Genomic DNA, 23,935 nt, shown 5'->3' with positions numbered 1-23,935 from the left:
TCAATTAACTTCAATTGTTGCTTACTTAACTTCAAGCTTTTTTGTTGTTGGTTTTTTGACTGCGCTTTTCTGCGATCCAGTCAAAACAGTCCTGCGACCACTTTTTAATCACAAAACACTGATTGAGAAACACTGCTTTGTGATTGAGAATGGTATTACTTCTATTTTTGTAAATTAACCAGAGAATGTGTATGCAATATGTGGTGTACTTGGCGGCCATAATATTTAAACAATCTATATTCTTTGCAATTTAGGTTAAAATTCATTTCTATAAAAAAAAAAAATTACAAGTGTTATGGATGCTTATAGACTCCTGGCTTACATTCACTCACATTCTCAGCCATTTTAATAGGAGCATATAATCTTGTAATGGGGCTTCTGCTTCTCTTCCTGTGACTGTTTCAGGAACAGAGTGTTCAATATGTTAATTTTATGTGGTTTAATATTTTCTAGTTTTCTATCATGCTCATATTGACCACGTTGGCTTATATTACTATTTTGATGAAACCTCATATACATGTTGTTTCTCACATTTTCTTTAAAAAAAGATCATTACATCTTCTTCTTCTTCTTTCGGCTTTCTTCCGTTAAGGGTCACCACAGCGGATCATCCGTCTCTATACCCACCTGTCCACTAAGATCATTACATGTTATTTGAAAACTAGTCATTTCACATACCATGTAGTGAGCTGCAGACTAGCGCTTTTAGCAATCATCGTTTTACACAACACAACAAAGCATGGGAATAATTTTAGGATCTTTGATTGCCCCACACAATCCAAGACCCTTTGTCACACCCTCTGTCACCCGAACCCCTATTTTACACATGCTTTTAGTTGCTTAATTTAGCATTGGTCAAAAGAAGCTAATACCACACAATGAAATTCTTCAGCACTCATTATAGTGAGACTCTTCTATTGTAAGTCTCTTGCAAATTTGAAAAAGTCATTCATGGAAAAGGAAATGTTAACACTGCTAATTAGAGAAGCTAATGAGAGCTCATTAGCATTGCAAAAACGAGGTCATGCTAGCTGAAACACTATCTCAGCCACACACATTTCTCAGATTTAGAATTCAGCATTCAGAAGGTAGACCACCAGCCAACAGCGAGTACGAGAAGAAACCAAAGTCAATCGGTACTGATTTAGGGGCAAGAAATTGTATATCACTAATCATTAGGCACTAATTTGTTGAGCACATTCCCATATGGCTTGTTAGGTGTGGACGATAAATGCAGCAGCTGGCTGATGCCCTGCTGTGTGTTGCGTTAAGAAAAACACCTCTACTGGCTTGTCACCTTCCTTCTTTCTGTTAAGGTTCACCATCTGCCATAAGACGGAGGTGGTGAAGAACACCCTCAATCCAGTTTGGCAGTCTTTTACAATCCCAGTGAGAGCACTCTGCAATGGAGACTATGACCGGTAAGTTTCCTTTAACACTGTACCACATGGAGGTGAAGCCCCAGCTAGCCTTGAATAATCTGTACAGCTTTCATGTCTATGGCCTTTAATCTCTGGAGAGCTGTTCATAAACAGCTGTGCCATCAAGAGGCATTGCTGCCAGATGGGCACTTTTCCACACAACTGGGCTTTTTTTTGGATTGTGTATAAAAAAAAGAAAAAGTTTGCTTTGGCAGATTCACAGGTTTTGGACTAGTATAACATGCCATTTGGTGTATACCTACATTGCATTGAATTAAAAATGTGAGTAAAACCTAATCATCCATTAATATGTGTATTGACGAATTTTATTTGCACCACCTATCTGAAACACAGTGAAACACTGCTATACGTCAGTGATGAATTACACCCTAAAACACTCCCCTGTTTCATTAGTCATGTCACTCACCTATAATTGAGGCGAGCATTTACAGAATTCCACACAATCCTCACAAGAAAACACACAGAGTAGCGAAAAGACAAAGAAGTGAGTCCCTGGTGTCACTCCATCCCCATTTCTTTATAATGCTGAAGAGATACACTCAGCACTACTAATCTCTACCCTTCCTTGTTACTGTAACTGTACCCACAGGGGTACTTTTTTTATTATTTATAATATGCATTTTCTACCTTTTCACAGAAAGGTGCATAGTATAGCTGTAGTATAGCTTTATAAGATTATTATGATCTTTAAGCCTTAAATCCTGTGCACAATATTCCATTTTTAGAGAAAGATTTTTTTTTTTTACCTTAATACATAAGTATACGACTGCAATAACAAGGCAGGACACAAAGTTAAGTTCCTTTTCCTTTAGGAGCATTTCCCCAGCCTGAAGTAGCTGTGCTCGGCATCACAGGGAACAAAAAGACATTTAAGCAAGTAAACTGATCTTGAATATAATCAAATCACATTCCTAAAAAGATGAAAAATGACTAAAAATAGCAGGTAAATAGAAATATTAAAATAAGAATAAAGAAATTTTATAGGTATATTTTTTACTGATCAGGCATAACATTATGACCACCTGTCTAATATTGTGTTAGTCCCCCTTTTGCTGCCAAATCAGACAGCATTAACTTCTTCAGCAATTTGAGCTACAGGAGCTCGTCTGTTGGATCGTCCAGCCTTCGCTCCCCATGTGCATCAGTAAGCTTTGGGTGCACATGACCCTGTCGCCGGTTCACCACCGTTCCTTCCTTGCACCACTTTTGATAGATGACCACTGTAGACTGGGAACTCATCACAAGAGCTGCAGTTTTGCAGATGCTCTGACCCAGTTTTCTACGCATCACAATATGGCCCTTGTCCAACTCGCTCAAATCCTTACACTTGCCCATTTTTCCTGCTTCTAACACGTCAACTTTGAGGACAAAATATTTACTTGCTGCCTTATATATCCTACCCACTAACAGGTGCCACGATGAAGAGATAATCAACTGTTATTCACTTTATTATGTTATGCCTGATCGGTGTATATTCGTTTTATTGTATGCTTATAATAAGAAATAGTAACTAAAATATGATAATATAACATCACAGTACTTGAACAATGCCAGCACTGGCTCCTCATTGACATCAGCCTTAAATTGGGCTACCAATTGTTTGCTCTATGGCATTGGAGCTGGTAGACTTGTGAACAGTGATGCTGCATGCCCATAGCACCAGTAACAAGTCCCAATCCTAGTCTCATTGTTAATAAGAAGTGAGCTTGGGCAGCTGTGTTGTCGAGATACGTTTAAAACGCTCCATCATGTCATTACTCTAGGGGTGATGGGGCGGTGCATGTCTTTCTAATCAACAAACGACAACTTGATGGACTCAGAATATTCCCACTTGGTGGTTCTTGACATGGCTGGCATTACTGGTGTGATTGGTTGGCCTTCAAAAGCATTTGAGTAGCATTTTGGACACAGTACAAATAAAAGTGTAAGTGCTAAGCTGTTGAATGTATATTATTATTATTTTTATATAATACGAAATTGTTGTTTTTGTTGACTAATTTTTCACTGACATTTTAGGAAAATTCTCTATTCAGGCCTCCTCTGTTGTCTGATCAGCCTTAGTGTAGAGGTGTGAACAGTTGGCTATTATTGTCCTTTTTTCGATAATGTTGGTCTGTGGTGTTTTTCTCACCTCCTGTTTCTTGTATCTCACACGTTGGGCAGTCTTTGGTAAGCTTTAGCAAGAAAGTCTGGGCTTTAAAAATATCACTCAAATATGGGCAAACACTTTTGGAAAAGGACATCAGAACTGTTTTTAATTTCAGCTCTCACCATACCTCAGATTGGGGTAAAAAAAAAAGGGGGAACAGTATTATGAGGTGGGGAAGTGCAAACCAAAAACTTGTTTAGTTTTGTGTCTGTTTATGTTATTCTGCATTTCATTAAAAACAGATAAAACACCATTTAGTGTAATGAAAATGCAGGTAGGAAAAGGAATTGGTAGAACAGACCAAAGTAGTTCTCTGGTGAAAAATCCTGTCGAAGCCAAAACTCACCTTTAGGACCCAACATCTGACAAGAGATGTTTAGCAAAATCCATCCACATATCTCTTCTTTATCACACCACCCCCCAGCAGAGCTCCCATCATCCACTAACGACACTCAGGTCTCTGTTGTCAGTAGTAAGTGCAGTGTTGGCAAGGACAGCGGGTATTTAATTTTTTTTCAGAAATAGAGCTAGCTGAGCTTTCCTGCTTTCATAAACAGGAAAAGAGCACTCAGAAAAAATAGCACCATGGAGGAGTAAGTGGGGCCACTACTACTAACATACTAAAATAAAAATCAAAATTACACTCCCATGGCTAGCATCAGACCTGTTGAGGCTCAACAGCACCTGCTATTTCTAAGCTAATAGGATTAAAAGCCTCAATCATCACCTGTCTTTATGCTTTCATAGTTATGTCTTGATTAAATAGAAACATTGGAGTTATTTCCCCCTCAGACTTTACATGAACAGCTGAAGTAATTTTTATTACATTATTATCCATTAAACGAAAATAGCATCACATGACAAGTTGCCAAAGTTTATGCTACAATTTTGGATTACTCAGAACACTAATCTTGATATTTAATGCACCAGCATCCCTTCGACACCTTCACCCCACTCCTTCTCTTCCTTCTACATTCACTTTTCCCTACCCCCCTTCCAATGTTTGTTGTGAGAGAGATGGGTTGAGAACATTCTCTATTTCTGTTCATCTACTGGGATTGTTGATTGACAGCTGCCTTGGGGGATTGTCTTGACAACAGTTCCCAGATGGTGTCAGAAAACAAGGCATTCAGGTGACTGAGGCTTTGAAAAGGTGCTGACTCAATAGCTTTGAAGATAACAAACGTCAGAGGACGTGGCCACCTACGCATCTGGTGGGGGGGGGGATTTGGCTTTTTTTCTTCTTCACGGTTGTGTGATGTTTCATGTTTCTTGCTCTATTTGCAGTTTTGTGATGTGCCGCTGTTAGGGTTGGGGGAAAAAGTTTTGACAGCTCCTGACAAAAGTAGTGTGAAAAGTTGGAAAGTAGTCAAAACACAGGCACACACACACACACACACACACACACACACACACACACACACACACACACACACACACACACACACACACAAATCCTCCATGAGTATTTGTAGGTGGATTTTGATTCAGCCAGGGTTCAGAGGTCACAGGAAAAGTAAGCAGGCTCATTAAGCTAACTCAACAACAACATTTTGAAGACACTAGCAAAGCATGGCAAGTTGATTTCACAAAGAACGCTCTGTTGCACTTCTGAAGAGCTCATTCAAAACTTTTCAAGGGCCCCCTACCAGTTCTTCTTTTAGCAGTCATAGCGACGTCACCTCCAAAAAGAATGCAACAATTAGCAATGCTTTTTTGGTAAACAATCTTAATGACTTGCGAGAGTGTTCTGTATCAACTGTGACCAGTAAAGCCTGAAATGAAACATAATGTAAATGAGCTTAGTTACTCACTCCCTAGGATGCTTCCGTAAACGGTATACGAGTCTTGCTTACACTAATGAGCTGATTTAGAGAAAGGTGCGTTTTTATCCTCATTATTATGTGCATGTGGCCACATCTTTCCCCCACAATCTTGTCAGAGCTTCAGAGCAGAAACACCTGCTGAGGGATGCGAGACCCCCACATCCTGATCTATTGGTGTGAATGTGTAAGACTGATGACTTAATTGAGGCCCTGCGAGGCAACAAGCCAATTAAAATTGCTGCTGACGATGACATTTCCTCCAAGTGTTTGGATTGTTAAAGTAAAATGAATGAGTAAGCACAACCACCAGCCAGGGTTGAAATGTGTTCTTTTAGCTGAATAGCCTTATTTACATAAACAATTTTCCTGTGCATGAATAATTTAGGGTCAAAAGACCTAGAAGACTTATTATGTGTTTTTTTTTAAGCAATATTCTGATTGTGTGGGCTTTTTCTTTACGACTATGCCAGAAATGGCATTACTAATTTTACTTGTCTTGTTAAACAGAGCAGCACATGACCACCGGTAACTACTCCCATCTAACAGAGCAGCCTACAAATATGGCCACTGAGAACTACAAAACCCATCCATGATCGGAATTTATTTAATTTGTATGGCACTTTAACAATGGGCATTGCCACATAGCAGAAATAAATAGATTCAAAAGAAATCCCTATACATGTATCCCTAATCCTCTAAATGTATCCTTAAGGAGTGAGCTGGCAGTTGCAAGGACAATTTGAGGAAGTAGCTATAAGGGAAACCAGACTTCAAAGGGGATCCATTCATATCTACTGTAGCTGACACTCAATATCCATTCATTATACCTTTATCATGAAGATCACAGATAAAGTATATAAGGACTCACCTTCCAAAACACTATTATGAAATTGTATGTTTAATGTTAAATACCTGATTGTATCAAGTCTTTTTGATTCTGTTGTGTTCATGCTTAACTTTCTGGAATTTCCATTGTCTCCCTCCTGAGCATCGTTGTTTGTATAGTACATCGCCTGACTTCTGCCCGTTTGCTCACGTTGACGCTGTCGTTTTTTTGGATCTGTTTGCTAAGAACCTGCAACTTTTACTCTCTGTGCTGCCTAACACAAAGGACTACACATTAAATTGCATCATTTCTTCAATTAAGGGTACTTAAAAGTGCTTTCGCTTTTATTTTATTTTAGAACTGTTTCTTTTATTAATCTTTCAGAACGATTAAAGTCGAGGTGTACGACTGGGATCGTGATGGAAGGTTAGTCACCAATTTATTTGTCCAAATAACCATAATAATTAGTCAAGCGAAATAGAAATGGCTTGATGTGTTGCATGCCAATGGATTGTGTACTTTTTTTTTTTTTAATCCTGTAATTTATGTGATATCTTTTCACTTTCAGTCACGATTTTATCGGCGAATTCACCACCAGCTACCGGGAGCTAGCCCGAGGTCAGAGCCAGTTTAACGTGTATGAAGTGAGTTCCTTTACAACTCCCTCAAACCATTCCTTAAATTTTAATAAATTCAATTAGATTTAATACGTAGGCCATTTTCGACAAACGGATACTCCTAAGGCATTTTTATGAAATCCGGATGTAAACCTACGTCCCTAATGAGCTAACCATAGGTGATGGTGGTAAGAAAAATATTTCCTGAGATGACAAGGAAAAAGCCCCAAGATGGAAAAAGACGTTATTTAAAAATGATCATGTTCATTTTGGAAACAGCATAATTTTCCATATGTGAATATTCAATGTACCTTCGCTTTGTTTTTCCTCTCCCCTGAGTGACGACAACAACAAAAAAATCTCATTACCATTCCTGCATGTGAAATCATTAGGATTGAGAATTATTATCCAGTTATTATGGGATCTAAATCCTTGGTGAGGATTTTGCTGTCTACATTTATGTCAGAGTCTTTATTTCCTTGAGAATTGTTGAGTGCAATGCAACCAATTTGTGTAGTATTTATAGTGGTGTTAATCTGGGATAAGCTGTAAAACCTGGAAACATTTATTTACAGGAATCTCACACACGCATGTGCACACACACACACACACACACACACACACACACACACACACAAAGTATTAATACAACTAATTAATACGTCAATGATAAAAAAAAAAAAAAAAAAAGTCCTGCCGTTCTATTGACAGACCGAACCTTAATTTAATCACAAAAGAGCCCATTTTAATCATTGATTCTTGGAGCGTTTTAACAAACACTGTGCATTAGTGATATTTGCTCCTTGTTTCCTGTTCGTAAAAAGCCAGCAGGTGGCCGGCCCCACTTTGCTTTTTCCGCTTTTGTGTGAATTTCAGTCGTTTTTTTACCGCCATCTGTCTTTGTGTGTCTGCAGACCCGCATCCATCTTGCTAAATTGTCAATAGCATAGAGGACATGGCCACTATTGCTCTAACTATCTGTCCCACCATCACAGCGCACATGGAGTCAAACCTTGTGTGCGCCGCTTCCCCTCTAGCTAGGTTCATTATGCTATCCTGCATGTGAAATAGAGACAGGGTGCCGAGATAGGAAAACAAAGTGGTTAAAGTGGCGAGAAATAGAGAGAGAAAATTGCATGCAGATTATTCAGTCTCACTGTAATTCTTCTGATGTGAGGCAGAATGAGACATCGCATTAACTGCGGATGAAATGTCCAGTTTACACCCGACCAACTTCTCTACAAAAAGCCATTTCATACAGAAGCCCTGAAATGCAAGTTGTATGTGCAGGAACTCGATCATAATTTCGACTTTGCAATTTCAGAATGTCATTATTATAAGTTTCCAGATGGTATCTCACTATATTTTGAATTTTTATTATATAATATACGCTATATGGACAAGAAGATTGGATCACCTGACTGTTCCACCATAAGTATGTGGTCCTTTCCCAAACTGATACAAAAAACACAATTGCACAGGACATATTTGGACATCATAGCATAACATTTTCCCTTCACTTGAACAAACCTGTTCCAGCATGAGAATGCCAGTGTGCACTAAACCAGCTCTATGAATATATAGTTTACATGGTTGGAATGGAAGAACTTGTTCTGACCTTCATCCCTATTAAACACTTTTGGGATGAACTGGAACGCTGACTGCACCCCAGACCTCATCACCCTACATCAGTACCTGACTCTATTGTCCCTTAATGAGCACAAATCTCCATAAACAAACTCTAAAATCTAGTGGAACATCCCAGATGAATGGAGGTTATAATAACAGCAAATTGGAAATAAATGTGAAATTAGATGTTCAAAAAGCACATAAGAACTTATAGCGCAACCTTAGAAATACAAAACCAAAACAAAACATGTAGTCAATAGAAACAAGACACATTCATGGAAAACAAAAGTGAGACACTGCAAGGGATGAGACATATTTCCATGTGCTATTTAACAGAAAATGTAATTTAGCTGCAAATAGTCATGTGACCTGAAACCTGGGGGTGCAGTGGTTAATGGAAAAACGAAAAAGTCCATGGCCATAATTCTGACAATAGCAAAATTTATTAAACACAATTAAATAATGTGCTTTTTTTTTTTTTTAGAATTTGCTGTTAAGGAGATTTGGTCATTTCATGATTACCCATTTTAAATGCGAACACATTACACAGGATAATGCAATTCCTAAATACCTTTATATCGCTCGGACGGCTTCCACCCAATCTGATACGTGTGAACGTTTATAGACTTGGCTCCTGAACGGTTTCTTCATCCTGGTTTGTAGGTGGTGAATCCAAAGAAGAAGATGAAAAAGAAGAAATACGTCAATTCTGGCACGGTAAGTGCACACACACACACACACACACACACACACACACACACACACACACAAGCACATTTCAATTTATATAAAAACAACAAAACAAAGCCACACATCCTCTGCCTGTAAGAAAAGCACACAAATTTCTCACATGAATTGCTTTCTCTTTTCACACCCCGCTAATTAAAGGAGTAAAAATAAATAACTATTGGGTGTTTTTTTATTTTTATTGCAGCTGTGCGGAGACTATGTATCCCTTCGCCACATTCTTAAAAAAAGTAATTATTAAGATCTGCATTTGCTGTTCACCATATTAAAAAGAGCGCAAAAGTTAGCGGTGATGAATAACCTTTGAAATGTGAAAAAAATAGAGTGGGAAGGGAATCTGTTAGTGATTCCTAAAGTGGACACAAAAGTGCAGTAATTTCTATCTTAGAACAGTTAATGTGACATAGATCTGTTACCCAGACTGATGACTGCAGTACAGACGCCTCAATTCCTGTCTTCTCCATCACAAACTCACCCTGGCAACGTCGCGTAACTTCGCCAGCTTCGCTCGCCCTCATCACTCACTGTCTCGTTCATGGACGCTCGAAAGTAATACTGCAGGCAATGTTTTGATATGAGAACGTAATCCATTATTGCATAACAGAAAAGAATCCGATTAGGAATTGAAAAAGGGAAACGACAGAACAAAGTTCTCAGGTACAATGGATTCTGGGGATTTTTTTGAATGTAGGGAACGAACCACAACAATGTGGTATAAGTTTATTGGTGTAATTTGCAAACCATTACATCATTACAGAATTAGTTTATAATACATATTTCACTTTTAGTGACAGTTAATGCTACATAAAGCTGCAACACTACAGAATTCAGTTTTTCAATATTCCAATTTTAACTTGATCTAAAATTGACGGAAGTAATATTTTTTATTAATTTAGAAAAAAAACCACGTAATTCCAGAATTTACATACATTGTGTATTGACATTTATTGTTATATTACAGTATCAAAGTAGTGTCTGTGTTTTTTTTATGTTTAAATTTAATCAAATTCAGTATTTTATAGTATCTTATAGTAGAGGCTATAATGAGTCATATGGCATGGGGTGGAAAATACTTTATATTAACATGATGTATATATATTATTTATTTATTTATTTATTTTTCTGCAAGCATCATATGAATATCAGGACTGTTGTTCCTTGCAAATGTAATTCGCTGTGTAGCTGTGCACAGGTGATTCAATCAAATTCTCCAAAATATACAGGGTAGATTGAGCACGACTCCCTGAATAGGGAGAGTATAAATTATTCATTTCAGTACTTTTTGGTTAAAAAATACTAAACACAATCTGTGAGTTTAATAAAACATATCACACTGATCCCTGCACAAACATTTTTTCCCCCCCGAGTGAAATTCCCTGTACCTCATGTATCCCCTATTATGTATTTTGTCAGCACCTGAAAACAAACAGGCAATGCACACAATTTCCATCACTCACAATAGGTAATCGTTTAACTGCGCCCAACAGAAATGCTTCTATTTGTTTTCCTGCCTGGTCTCGGCGTTCTGCTGAAAACACAAATGTTTTTTATGTTTCAATTCGCTCGCGCAGGTGACGCTGCTGTCTTTTTCCGTGGAGTCGGAATTCACTTTCCTCGATTACATCAAAGGAGGGTGAGTAGAGATAAGAAGCCTGCAGCTGTGGGGTGTTCGTTCAATCTCTCAATTGTTGTCTGGGATTTTTTGCTGCCCTGTGCCTCAGTATTGAGAAATAGCATGCGTTTCATTCACACAAGGTACACTTTTTAGTCGAAAATGGTTTGAAATGGAGTCAGGAGAGTCTGAAGTTTAAAGGTTTTTTCAGTTTTCACATCAGGAAAGTTACTCGTATTCAGAGACGGTTTACTCATGTGCTTTAATGGGTATGCAAATAACCCGGCATGTAGGTTTGAAGGTGTTCAAGATGGGGTCTAGTACACTGCCTTTTACTACAAGTACTTGCCTTTAAACCGGACAGCATTCAGAGGTACAACATTATATATTAAATGTAATATGACACAAGAGAAATACAGGAAAAATGTTAAAGACTAATTTAATGACCATGCAACAACTAATAAATATATTTCTATTCTAATAATATGATATTTTAATATATTGCTGCATGAATAGTCCTTGATGTAATTATTAAATTAACCACAGCAAATTGGGTGTAATTGAATAATACGGCTCTCACTTTCATTGTGCGTGTGAAATAGCACTTGATCTAGCACATCCTCTTATTTAGCATTTTTGTTTCTTCAACATTTAATTGCATTTTTTTCCATTTCCAATAAAAAAAAGAGTGATTTAATTCAATAAGCTCCTTTGAAGAAAACAGAGCTATTTTTTTTTTTTTTGATTTCCATCATATCCAAATGTCTAATGTTTAATCTGTCAGACAGTCGAGCTCAATCTGATACTGTGAAAGAAAAATGCACTTAGGTCCAAGGTCAGATTCATGCATGGCCGAGACATGACTTTTGACCAGTGCGCGTCCACACACTTGTCTGGAAAAAAATCACATACATCCACAGCTACATCTGAGCTCTGAATACCAATGTGCCACGATTTCTCTTCTCTGAAAATGGCATTGAGCATGTATCTGAGCGGTTTATGGTTTTGCAATTAAGGTTTTAAAAGTGTGGCGCACTGACAGCCCTGGGATTAAAAAATAAATAAAAAAACCCAAACCTTTTAGTCACCAATTCGAATCTTACTACAAAACGAACACGTTGTAATTATGCATTCACTTTAATTATGTTTATTCGTGGTGAGGGACAATTTACTTTATAGTATAATTGCAGACAAAATAAATATCTGGCTGTTTATCTGTTTATCCTTTTGTCCTATTGCTTGTCAAAACAGGATGACCAGACCCCCCACAAAAAAAAGAGAGAAAAAAAAACAGCAGTGCCTGGATAAGCAATGTCTGATGGGTTGGTCTTTAAAAGGCTCTGACATTTCACCGGTTAGACGGGGTGTTCCTCAGTGTCACGCATCTCAAAGAATCAGCCCAAAGCAGAGCTATAGACGCCTCCTCCCAAACTGAGATTTATTTTTCCCAATATCTGTATATATTTTTTTGATGGAACCACTCAGCCTGGATAATGCATGGCAGCTCAGGCGCTTTTTAAGTGCTTGTTCAATCGGATATTCGAAGCGCGAAAGACGGGTCACCTTCAATCATCTAGGCAGCATCCTTGAAAATTCGGCTATTGACAGTTCTGCACAAGAAATGTAGATTTTCAAGAATGTCTAGTGGATAGTAAGCAGCTCTTTATCACAAAAACATGGAAACCGATGAGTACAAAAAAAAAGAAGCAGACGGGCTGTTTAGGAAGCATGTCGAACTTTTTTCACGCCTAATGTGTATAATATAATCAGCAGTATTTAGAAATCAGCTAAAAGAAATTCAAGTGGTTTTTTTTGCCTTGAAAGCCTGTCAGGTGGGAAAAAAGCATTTGTTTTTAGGTGTATTACTTTCTCCAGAGAAAAAAGTGAATTTTTTAATTGGCAAGCGTCTGTTTAACATTGGGGACAATTTCCTTCTATCCAAACTACCACATCTCTTTTAGTGAAACACAATTGAATAATCGTGACTCAGTGTTAGCAATGATTCACAAGTTTGCAAAACAGAAAGTATCGAGCATGATAATGTACAGTCCAGCACTTCGTGTAGAATATTATTGTAAAGCAAGACAGTTTGAGTGGCTCAAGTGGCCTGCACAGAAGACAGGAGAAGAGTAAAGGTTATTTGAGAAGTGTGGAGTTTATCATAACTGCATACAGAGATTCAATCTGTTCAAAAAGCCCATGTGGGTGGGAGGGTCAGCTGTCTACAAATCTTTGGGCCACAACTTGTATAAACACCATCTACAGTACTGTCTACATTAGTGATCAACAATGGAGCTCAAACACAAACGGTACTCGGCTTGTGCTTTGTCGGATGACAAATCAAATTGCGATGATGTTTTTCTTTTGGTTCTTGTTCCTGTACTGATAAACTTCATTCTGCATTCATATCAAATTTATAGCCAAATATTTCTCCCAGTGACACGAACCTGCAATCAGACACAAAAACGTGGAAACTCTGTCAGTATGTTTAAGAAATGATTGTGTTATTGATCACAGTGGATGAGTTATTGATGGAAAGCAACAACAGCGACATCAGTCATCATCAGAGACATCTGCCAGATGTAATGTACATGAAGTATATTTCACTTCTATTAAAGTTTGAATTAGGATAGAGTCTGATTGGTGGTCAGGTTCTGTATAACTGCAGATAAACTTCAACTTGGCAACAGTTTTTATTTAGGTGTGAACCCTGCATTGTTTGAGAAAATTGCATTGTTTAGCAATTTAATTAAGCATTTAGGAAAATCTATGATCTATGTCAATCATGCACTGTTAATGTTAATATGTGAATTTCTAATGCTTCATTTTACACACAATTTCATAAAAAATAAAATAAAAATGGTTTTGCATGTTGCCATGGTATAAGTAGATTTAAACTGCATACCAGTCTTACCTCAATCACCTGAACAAACACATAAGGATTTCAGATATAAAGGGATCTTGCATAGAACAATACAGTGCTATAAATATATTAAAGTGAGACTAATGTAAGACAACCAGTAATAATGGAGGGGTCTGTCAATTGCTGTTCAATACCGGTTTCTTCATCTCAAAAGACATTCAAATATAAATGTGGCCTGTGGGTGCTCTAAGTGTCTTTAGTGTAATCTGAAGTGAAAGCAGGGTGAAGTTAGTGTGATGAAGGCTAGAAGCATACAGCTGTGTGGCCTGATTGAAATCTCACACAATGTGCCCAGTATAAAAATGAGCAGGAGTGTGTGTGTGTGTGTGTGTGTGTGTGTGTGTGTGTGTGTGTGTGTGTGTGTGTGTGTGTGTGTGTGCGAGTGTATTTCATAGGTAGAATAAGTCAGATCAATTAGGTAGAGAGTACTGTGGCACACAAGAGCAAAGCAATACTAATCGTTTATTTCTGTGTGTGTGTGTGTGTGTGTGTGTGTGTGTGTGTGTGTGTGTGTGTGTGTGTGTGTGTGTTTAATAGTAATGAGAATGCAGGCAATAGATACAATGTCTGCTGATAGAAATCAATTATAAGTTGGCCCACTCAGCGGTGGACCGGAGAAGTGTGTGTGTGGGGGGGATTTAAAAGTAATTATGGAAGTGAGGAAGGGACTGACAAAGCTTTGGATTAGCCTCAGTGTCACGTTGTTACGTGGACAGGGAGGTGCAATACACACATACACACACTCACTAGGCAAATGAACACACACACACACACACACACACACACACACACACACACACAGTTGAAGTAGGACCATATTAATCCTAACAACACAACCACAGATACCGTGCAGCAGGTATGTGTATTCATGAATATTCATAAGATTGCATGTATGTGCGTTCAGCAAGTCATTTGTATTTTTTTTGAAGAAATTCAAAGAAATTCTAAGCATAGGGTTTGCTAAAGCTAGCAATCTACCATTTCTTTCTAGTCAGGCATTCAGATATACAGTATATGAATAAAGGTTTGTGGACATCTGACCTTTGGATTTGTATGTGCTTTTTGAACTCATTCCCCCACATTTAATCCTCAATTGTTATTATAATAACCATCACTCTTCTGGGAAGATGTCCTACTAGATGTAAGAGTGTGCTTGAAGAGATTTGTTGTCATTTATCTAAAAGTCTGTTAATGTTAGTCTATAATCAAGTACTGATGTAAGGTGAGGAGACCTGGGGTGCAGTCAGTAGGCGCGTTTACATGGAGCATTATAATCGGTTTAAAAGTCCAATCCGAATGAAAATGCTCCATATAAGCACCTCAATCGGAATTAAAATGTTCACACCGAATCAAATTGTCACCGTTTTGAGAGGGGTGGGATAAACCTTTCTATAAACCAAACAAATAAAAAATTCTGCCATTTAAATGCTTTAAACGATTACTTGCAGAAGGTGTACATGATTTGCCACAACACGCTATTCCCGCACAGCTTCCGAGTTTGTATAAAGCAACCGTGACACACGTAATTTGCGATATTGGATTTTTTATGGTCTCTTCTTCTGGAGCCATAATTACCTCCACATACGTGTGAATGACTCATGCTAGGTCACTAAATTCCAGCAATACAACCCGCTCCCACCAGTCCTTACTACGGACCTTCATCCACACGCTTCTGCTTTTCGGAGGAGGGAGGGGTAGTATTGAGATGCTCCTTAGAGATGCAGAGCCACCATAAGGTTCAGCTTCCTGTGCCTGTCTTTTCCTCTTTCCTTCCAGCAGTAGTATGCCTACAAATTCACGCGGCTCGCTTGATTAAGAGCAACACTTTACATAAAAATAGCAGGCATTAGAAATAATGGAACTCCGTGTTGACAGGAATAAAAGGTGGCAAACAGGACATAGGCTAATGTGTGCATGTCACACATGTAGTTATTATTTAATTAATCTATAGTCAATATGGCTGAATGTATAACAAGCTGACTAGAATTGCACATAAATAGCAATGAGATATCGTATAATTCTAACGCTACGATTGTTTCTTTATGGCTTTTATGCTTTCACCAAAATGTAAAAACATGACAATGCTGGGTTTGCCCCTCCTTTGCTCGCTGTTGAATTTGAAACTAATTAGCCGACTAATTGTTATCCAAGGCAAAGAGGTGCTGTACCATGGGAAGGGGGCACTAATACTCTTCCCTAAATTACAACAAATAGCAAGGGCCAGAAAGTAGCTATGAGATGATAGTTTTAGAAAAATAAACTTGTTATGCCATGAGAGTGGCCCACTGAGAATTTTCTTGACCCTCCCAATTACCATTCCACCACTGCACTCTCTCTCTCTCTCTCTCTCTCTCTCTCTCTCACTCTCTCTCTCTCACACACACACACACACACACACACACACAAACAGTATATGCACTAGTGTGAAGTGAACTCGTGCTGTCAGAGCAAGGCTGCGCTCTGATTAAAAACTGACCTTTACTTATCTGTGGTGGTCTCGGTTGATGGCTGAGTGGCAGATCGCCAACATGTGACCCCTCCTGACATATTTATTGAAGCCTTAGCATCATGTGGTGTGCAGAGAAGACAAAAAAAAAGAGTGTATTATACATGAATTCAGCTGAATACTATTTATTAAAAGCAACCATAACTACTTCAGAAAGACATGCCAGGATTGTTTCCTGAATTTTCCTAGAATGCTGCTCCACATCAGTGTCTCTTCACTCCGTCCTCTATAATTAGAGAGCTATAGTGGTCATCCTGCCAACTGCAGCATTGCAGACATGCTCTCTGCATTCCACCTGACAAATGAGTGGCCAATACTTAGTGACAAGAGTTTCTGTCTGGCCGATGATCAATGCTTGGCCTTGTGTACACTCTGTACAGGCTCCTGCATAGTGAAAAGCTCTCGAGGGCACTACACTGCAGCAACTCCAGCTAAACAAATTTGGATCATTTGGCCATGGGCAAGCAATGGGCAGGCCATTTTCCGGTACAACAATAAAACAGCTTGTATTATAGCAATTTAAAATGAATTAAAAAACTTTTCTCGCTGAAAACCAATAAAAAAAATAGGGGCTATAACCAACCATGGAGGAAAAACAAATCTCAACATGTAGATGGTACTTGAGTGTATGTCTTATCTATGATTATTATAAATCAAATATAAAATGATTGTGCCTGTTCAGAATCCACAAAAGAAAAAACATTTTTGAATAGGATGTGCATTATTCATGCTCTCTCAATTTTTTCAGAACTCATATGAAAAATCTATTTGAGACTAAAGGGGTATATTGGGACTTGCATGAGAGGGAGTGTTTTATTTTCATCAAACGAAGCTTGTGGGACACACAAAGTCCACCTTAATGAATGTGATTGCACTTGTAGTGATGTTCAGTCATCCTTTGTTTCAATGTGGATTGTAGTGTTTTTATCAGACGCACCGAGGATGAAGGGCAGCAAGAGAAATGTTAGATATTGCTGGCTTTTCTAGCGCCTATAATTCCTATAGTTGTAGGTTGGAAAAAATATATTGAAATAGGTCTAGGCTACACACACTTTGGGTTGACATCTAAATATATTTTTGTAGAAAAAATATTGCACCTTCACTCCCAAACATGTTTGCAGGTTATAATCACTACCCTGCCTGCCTTTGCGCTGCTGGTCTTCAAAATATTGAATCGTCCAATTTGTTTTGTAATTCATGCTTGAATGCAGAATGGTCTTCACAAGTCACATGGTTTCTCATGAATTAATTAAGGGGATAATTACAATCCAGGTTACAAATGAGCAAGAGACTTCGTATTGGCCAGGGATTTCAAAGGTTAATGTACTTTCCTACCCTTTTCATTATAAATGTATTAGTCCTTATCCCTTTTAAATCCCTAAGAGTGCTCTGTATTATGCTTCTTCCCCCTCTTAAGTTGCATAGTGCATAACTAATTAGAAAGATTAATACTAAATTCAGTCATTTAGAAAATTGGATTATGTTTTATTTTTTTTTCGTTTGCAACGCGCCATCGCTTTAATTGATCTGAATTAGTGCATCTTAACACATATGAAAGCATTTCACTTTTTTATTTCTGACTAAATATATTTTTCTGGATTACATGTAGAATATAGATGTTTTAGGAGTACCGATTTAATCACAAAATATTTAGAGTTAATAGTCTTGCTCAATGGCTCAGGCAAGGAAACTTTTCTTCAAGATGTCCTGAAGGAACAGGTCAGAATTGTGAGTGGCAAGATTTTTTTTTTTTGGAGGAGGAAAATAAGTTGTTCAACACTACAGAATTTAAGTGAAGCCAGCTTGATGTAATTGCCTGTCCTATCTATCCTAATTAGACTGTGCAGCTGGAGTGCATGCAACTGATGGCATTAAGCATTAGTGTGTTTATATTCAATAGCCACTTTATAAGGAACATCTGTACACATGCTCATTCATAGAATCGTGCAATCAGACTCTCATGTCGCCGTGGGGCAACACATCAATTAATGCAAATATAGGTGAAGAGTTTCACGTGATGTTTTCAGAAAATGTGAATTCAGTCAAGACATTTTTTGCACTGGATAGTTTTGAAGATGGGAATGTCTCTTCGAACTGATAGAAGAGCTAGATTTACTCACTCAGTATTGCCATGGTGAGCAATAAAGCATCTCATAACATCTAACCTTTAAGTAGATGGGCTAAAACAGCTAAACGGCTAAAACGAGACCAAATCAGGTTCTTCTCCTGTCATCCAAGATTAATATTCCGAGGCTAATGTGGAAAATGTACACGTGTTGCGTTTTTGTTCAACACAGGTGTAAAGAGTGTTTTTTTTTGCTCGCTGGCTGTTTCCATTCTGTGGATCTATTAACGCCATCAACGTCTGATCGTACAAGATTATGTCCTGCATGTACTATAGTATACACACACACAAAATGAGGTGCTCTAGGATGTGTATTGGTGTTGACATTAACGTCTTTTTTTTTTCTTTTTTTTTTTTTTCCATGGTGCGCAATTCTATCCAGGACCCAAATCAATTTCACAGTGGCCATCGATTTCACTGCTTCTAATGGTGAGTGATTACCAGATTTTGATTTTTTTTTTATATCAAAATAGCTCATAAATGATTCCTCCAAGACTCCAAAACCAGTCTTTCTCTGTTTACCGGCATGTAAATTTTGTTTAATAGTTAAAAAAATCTAATATTTGTGATTTGCCCCCAATGGGGATATGAACTGAGCACTAACTAGGGGGCCTAGTCTCACCCAGAGCGGAACTCTGTACAGAATAGGCTGGTTAGAGAATGGATTCACTGCACCTGCTGACGATGAATGGCACTCTAGTGTTCTCAGCGCAATTACTAATAATTACTATATTTTTTTAAGTAGCTGCAAAAGAAAAGTCTATTAATAATCAAAAGCTAGCTTGAAGCCAGGCAAAAAAAAATGTGCATGAAAAGATATGACTACGTAAAGTATGAAATAATGTGGTTGAGTTTAGTTGGATTTGCTGTGGAAGGCCGCCTGCAGTGTTGCCTTCTGTTCAGAGTTTGTTCATACACAACGCGAACAACAACTGTAGAGAGAACAATAAATACCCTTCCAACTCAATGGCACAGTGAGCTGCGCATGATTAGCTTTTCAGCAGCCTAGGTGGTGTGAGGTACACCCCTGAAGTGTTTGTATATACTGGTTTCTGGATAAGGACAAACGCATTAAAAATGGCTGATTATTATAGAAGAAAAAAAAGACCCCTGCAGTGCAATATACTACTTAGCCTTCTGTTCTATTTAAACTTTCTTATAATTGTTTAGAACCATGTTGCATGGTATTATATCCCATTCAATGGAGTCCTCCAGGGTTTTTCAACCTAATCTCTATACCGCATCTGTAGTGTTTGGGTGATTTCAACTGAGAAAAGAATGAGCACCATTTTTAATTAAAGCTTATTTGTATATCATTTTAAACAACAGATTGTCACGAAGCAGATGTGTGTAGATGTAGATGAGAAAGCCAGAGTCACAGATTCTCTCTTTGGGTTGCTTTTTTTTCCTGCTGCTCCCATTTTCAGTCATTGGTTTGTTACCTGATTGTGTCCGCTTGTTTTGTATGGATTGTCTGTGATGCTTTTTATAACATTAATACAAGCCTTAGATTTCCAAATCCTGCCATCATATTACTTTATAGTTTTGAACTATTCACTGTTTTAATGAGCAGCACATCTTTGCTAGGTATCTGTAGTATTCACATGAAATTATCCACTGAAACATGGTGGAAAACTTGAGTTTGTACTGTTTTTGGAAAGTAGAACAAATCGTGAGAATAGGCATGTGGGACTGTTCACGGTAATGGAAAGTGACTCATAACTGTAGAAGCGCTGGAGGTACCGGTATGAATCAGGCAGGTCTAGAAGGTGATAGAAGCCCCAGTAGTAGACGTGTGTCATCACATCAGCTAGAAGGAGTACTTATAGTTTGACAGAGAAGGTGCAGATTAATGTGCATGCGCTTTTACTACAGTGGGTGTATATTGTGATTAGAGTGCAATCTATGACATATATTGTTTTTTTTTGTTTTTGCTCACTCAAATATGTTTTACTGTTTAACCTCTAAATACATAGAATTCATCCTGTCAAAGAAACACAAGAGGAAGAAATGTCTGTTATGTGGGAGATGGTTGTAGATTTAAATGATACAGCTGGTACTGTAACGATTTTAAACCCATTTAATGATTGTCCTCTGACTTTCATTCCAATCCAAAGTTTATCCATCCTTTTCTCATTTCCCAGAAACACATTGTATATCGCATATTGTAATCACACATATACCATAAATGCTATAGCTTTTACTTCATTATATTGCGCAATGCTAACTCTGATGTCTAGGTAACCCGTCCCAGTCCACGTCCCTCCACTATATGAACCCTTACCAGATGAATGCCTATGCCATGGCACTGAAGGCCGTAGGAGAGATCATCCAGGACTACGACAGTGATAAAATGTTCCCTGCACTGGGCTTTGGGGCGAAATTACCCCCAGATGGACGCGTGTCCCACGAGTTCCCTCTGGTGAGTAATTAGGCAAACAGATCTTCATCTTTTCCACATTATTTCAAGGTTATCTCATGCCAAATGTAGTGAGCATGATCATTAGATTCCATAAGTGATAACCTCTTAGCAGTTCAGCTGTTGTTTGAATCCTTACATAATTTGCACTCCTCTCTGAGTAAAAGCCATGTGTAATGCATTATCTGGCTTTCCTTTCATCGAAAGTAAACTTTCTCATTTGCCCTCCTCCCAGGTTGAACATTCAAAAACTAGGTCCCTGCTAATGATAGATGTGGCGTACCTGTGTGTGCATGTTATAGTGTAGAAACGCAATCTATTCTGTTTTCTCAAGGAGGGATTATGGATTTGTGCTCTCCCTGTGGGCCGAAGCGGGCTCAAAGCAAGCTAAATTGATCAGAGCCTCTGTTTCTACTCACTGTGAACTGCATCTAAAAGTTCCAGTGTGTGTCAGCTTATGATAAACTCCCATATAGAGGCTTAGAAGCAATGGACCTAATGCTACAGCTGGAGGCGGGAGAACAATTTTTATTGTTGTGGGGCTGGGATTCCTATACAGTTCACCTACTACAGTCGCACACAACCTAAATTCTCCAATTTAATCTCATAATTGTTTCATATAGAATCCAATATGCTGGAGTGTGTCACATTCGAGTAAGGAAATCACATCATGATTTGTTTCTCTTGGGGTTAACAGTAAAATGTAACTAGAGACGTGCCAATAATGGCCAGTAAACTTCTAGAGGTTATTAAGGTAGAACAATAAAGAAAAATCGACAGGGGAAATATTACGGGCAGACAGATATCATTTGTTCTCATACGACCGCCGTCTCAGAAAATACTATATGGATATCTTATACTTACCTACTGACAGACAGAACAATACTGACCTTGTCCTCTGTTGCAGAATGGTAATATAGAAAACCCCTACTGCAATGGAATTGAGGGGATCTTGGAAGCCTACCACCAGAGCTTAAAGACTGTTCAGCTTTATGGGCCCACGAACTTTGCCCCTGTGGTTAACCATGTAGCCAGGTATGTTGTACTGATGTAAACAATATATAGAAACTCATTTAAATATTCCTACAATATATACCAAGGATATAACATATACACAGTAAGAATGTACACAATATGCCCAAAAGTATGTGGATATTTGACCATCACATGGTATTTAGCAGGCACCCATATAAAGAGCGACTTCTCATTTCTTATTTGTAACAGCTAAAGGGTTGAGAGTTAAGGGCTTTTCTCAAGGGGCACAGAAGTGCCAACTTGGTGGATTTGAACTCACGACCCTCCATTAAGAAGTCCAGTGTCTTAACCACTGAGCTACCACTTCTATCACACCCAAACAGAATGAGTCAGCTCATTCAGGCTTTAGCCTATTAGTAAGGTCAGACAAGAAGGTGGTCCAATTCATCCCAAAAAGTTACTAAAGGTACCTGGTAAAAAGTACTAAAGTTCTTCCATTCCAAACTTGGCAAGCCATTTTTTTATGGATCTTGCCCTGTGTACATTGGTGTTGTCACACTGGGAAAGGGTTTGGATGCTTTGGTACCAGTTACGGGAAATCTTCTTGCTTAAGCCACGTTAAAAACATTCAAGACAATCAGGTGTGTGCCTCCCAATTTATGGGAACAGTTTGTAAAAGACCAGCCATATAGACATATTATAATGGTCAGGTGTCCGTATACTTTTGGAGAGACAATGTAACAACACATGCTTTAAAATGTACAGATATAATGTTCTAAATATTCACAAATACACATACAAATAGGAAATGCACTACTCAGTTTTTTGACACTAGGTTCATTATGCTTACCGCTATTTTCATGTCCGCGTCTGTCAAACGGTGCGTCATTCCGATAGTGTTGTTAGCGTGGACGCTAAATGACAGCTGTTTGAATGTTTGAAAGGAAATATATGGAATTACTACTTGAACCGGCAGGTTACATCATAATTACATTTTAAAACTGATCCGAACAAGGTCACGGCATGGGCAAATGTCAATGATTTCTCGATATCTTTGTCTGTAGAAGCGTTTGAAGCAAATAAATAGGCGTTAAAGACGTTCATGTTGAATGCCAATGGCATCTGTTTGTTCTCAAAACGCTTGCCAGAAACATTCACAGGGCAGTTGGTTCAGATTTCGGGTTTTACTTATTTGATATTAGACATTTCGGACAAAGGAAGACCAAGTTCACAAAGAATTTTACAGCATCTTCAATAAACTGTTGTTTGGGGTTACAGTGGTTTAAATTAGGCTAGTTTTTTCCATAGGTTGGGGAAAAAAAATCAACTAATTAATAATCATTAAGTATACAGTAGCCAGGAACAAACAAAATAACACAAATTCAAACTACAGCAGATAGATTTAACTGGCTTCAAACAATTAATGAATTCGTATTATACAGCATTTAAGTGTTCACTAGCTTTAAAAATGGTCATTTGCCAACTACATAATTTATATCTTAACAAAGCTTCAAACATTAAGCTTTTATTAAAAAGACAATGGTAGCTGCGTGCATTTATATTCATTTGAAATGCCAGCATGCGTACCCTGCTCATACTAATGGCCTTAGACAATCATGCAAGTTAGTTTGATGTGTTTTTATCTATGCATGAGTAAAAGAATGACTCATTATTTTATTATTCAGTCACCTGCACTGTGCTTTCAAAGCCATCAGATATCTTCTATCAGAGTAAACAAGTCTTCTCGGTAATTGAATTCGGGATCACCGCGCTAGAAAAGCGGCCATTGTGTGATTTCTCTCCGTGCGACGTTCCATCGTGGACCACTTGACATTCTGGCATCTTTTCCACATTGCATGATCCCTCTTTTTTCTTGACTGTATAATTGGCACAAAAAGATATGCTGACATTACCTGGGACAGTGCACGGATCCGCCTCGCACTTATCAATTATACATTTTGTACACGTTGCATTGCTTATATCTGGTTACATAGAAACGGTCTCTGGGCCGTGCCAGGGTCTGGAAACAGGAGAGGAGGAAAATATTTTATCGCTAATATCGAAAGTATTTGCGTATTAGACACAGTTGCTTGTCGAACCCTGTTGCACAAGCACCCAATCGTTCGAGCCATGGCACCT

General features: G+C 38.2%; 1 protein-coding gene across 2 annotated transcripts in view; it reads left to right on the top strand.

The window, feature by feature from the left end:
* The window catches only part of cpne5b (copine Vb), a 117,393-nt gene that overhangs the window by 83,387 nt on the left and 10,071 nt on the right, over window positions 1–23,935 (top strand). For both annotated transcript variants that reach the window (XM_046874560.1, XM_046874562.1), the window contains 8 exons: window positions 1,317–1,421; window positions 6,628–6,669; window positions 6,812–6,887; window positions 9,153–9,206; window positions 10,808–10,869; window positions 18,785–18,831; window positions 20,643–20,824; window positions 21,729–21,856. In XM_046874560.1, coding sequence (XP_046730516.1) covers window positions 1,317–1,421; window positions 6,628–6,669; window positions 6,812–6,887; window positions 9,153–9,206; window positions 10,808–10,869; window positions 18,785–18,831; window positions 20,643–20,824; window positions 21,729–21,856 — 696 coding nt within the window. The remainder of the gene's footprint in view (window positions 1–1,316; window positions 1,422–6,627; window positions 6,670–6,811; window positions 6,888–9,152; window positions 9,207–10,807; window positions 10,870–18,784; window positions 18,832–20,642; window positions 20,825–21,728; window positions 21,857–23,935) is intronic.

This window comes from Silurus meridionalis, chromosome 19 (genome assembly GCF_014805685.1).
Source record: "Silurus meridionalis isolate SWU-2019-XX chromosome 19, ASM1480568v1, whole genome shotgun sequence".
NCBI lineage: Eukaryota > Metazoa > Chordata > Actinopteri > Siluriformes > Siluridae > Silurus > Silurus meridionalis.
The sequence above is the reverse complement of the archived record's forward strand: the minus strand, read 5'-3'. Positions and strand labels throughout refer to the sequence as shown.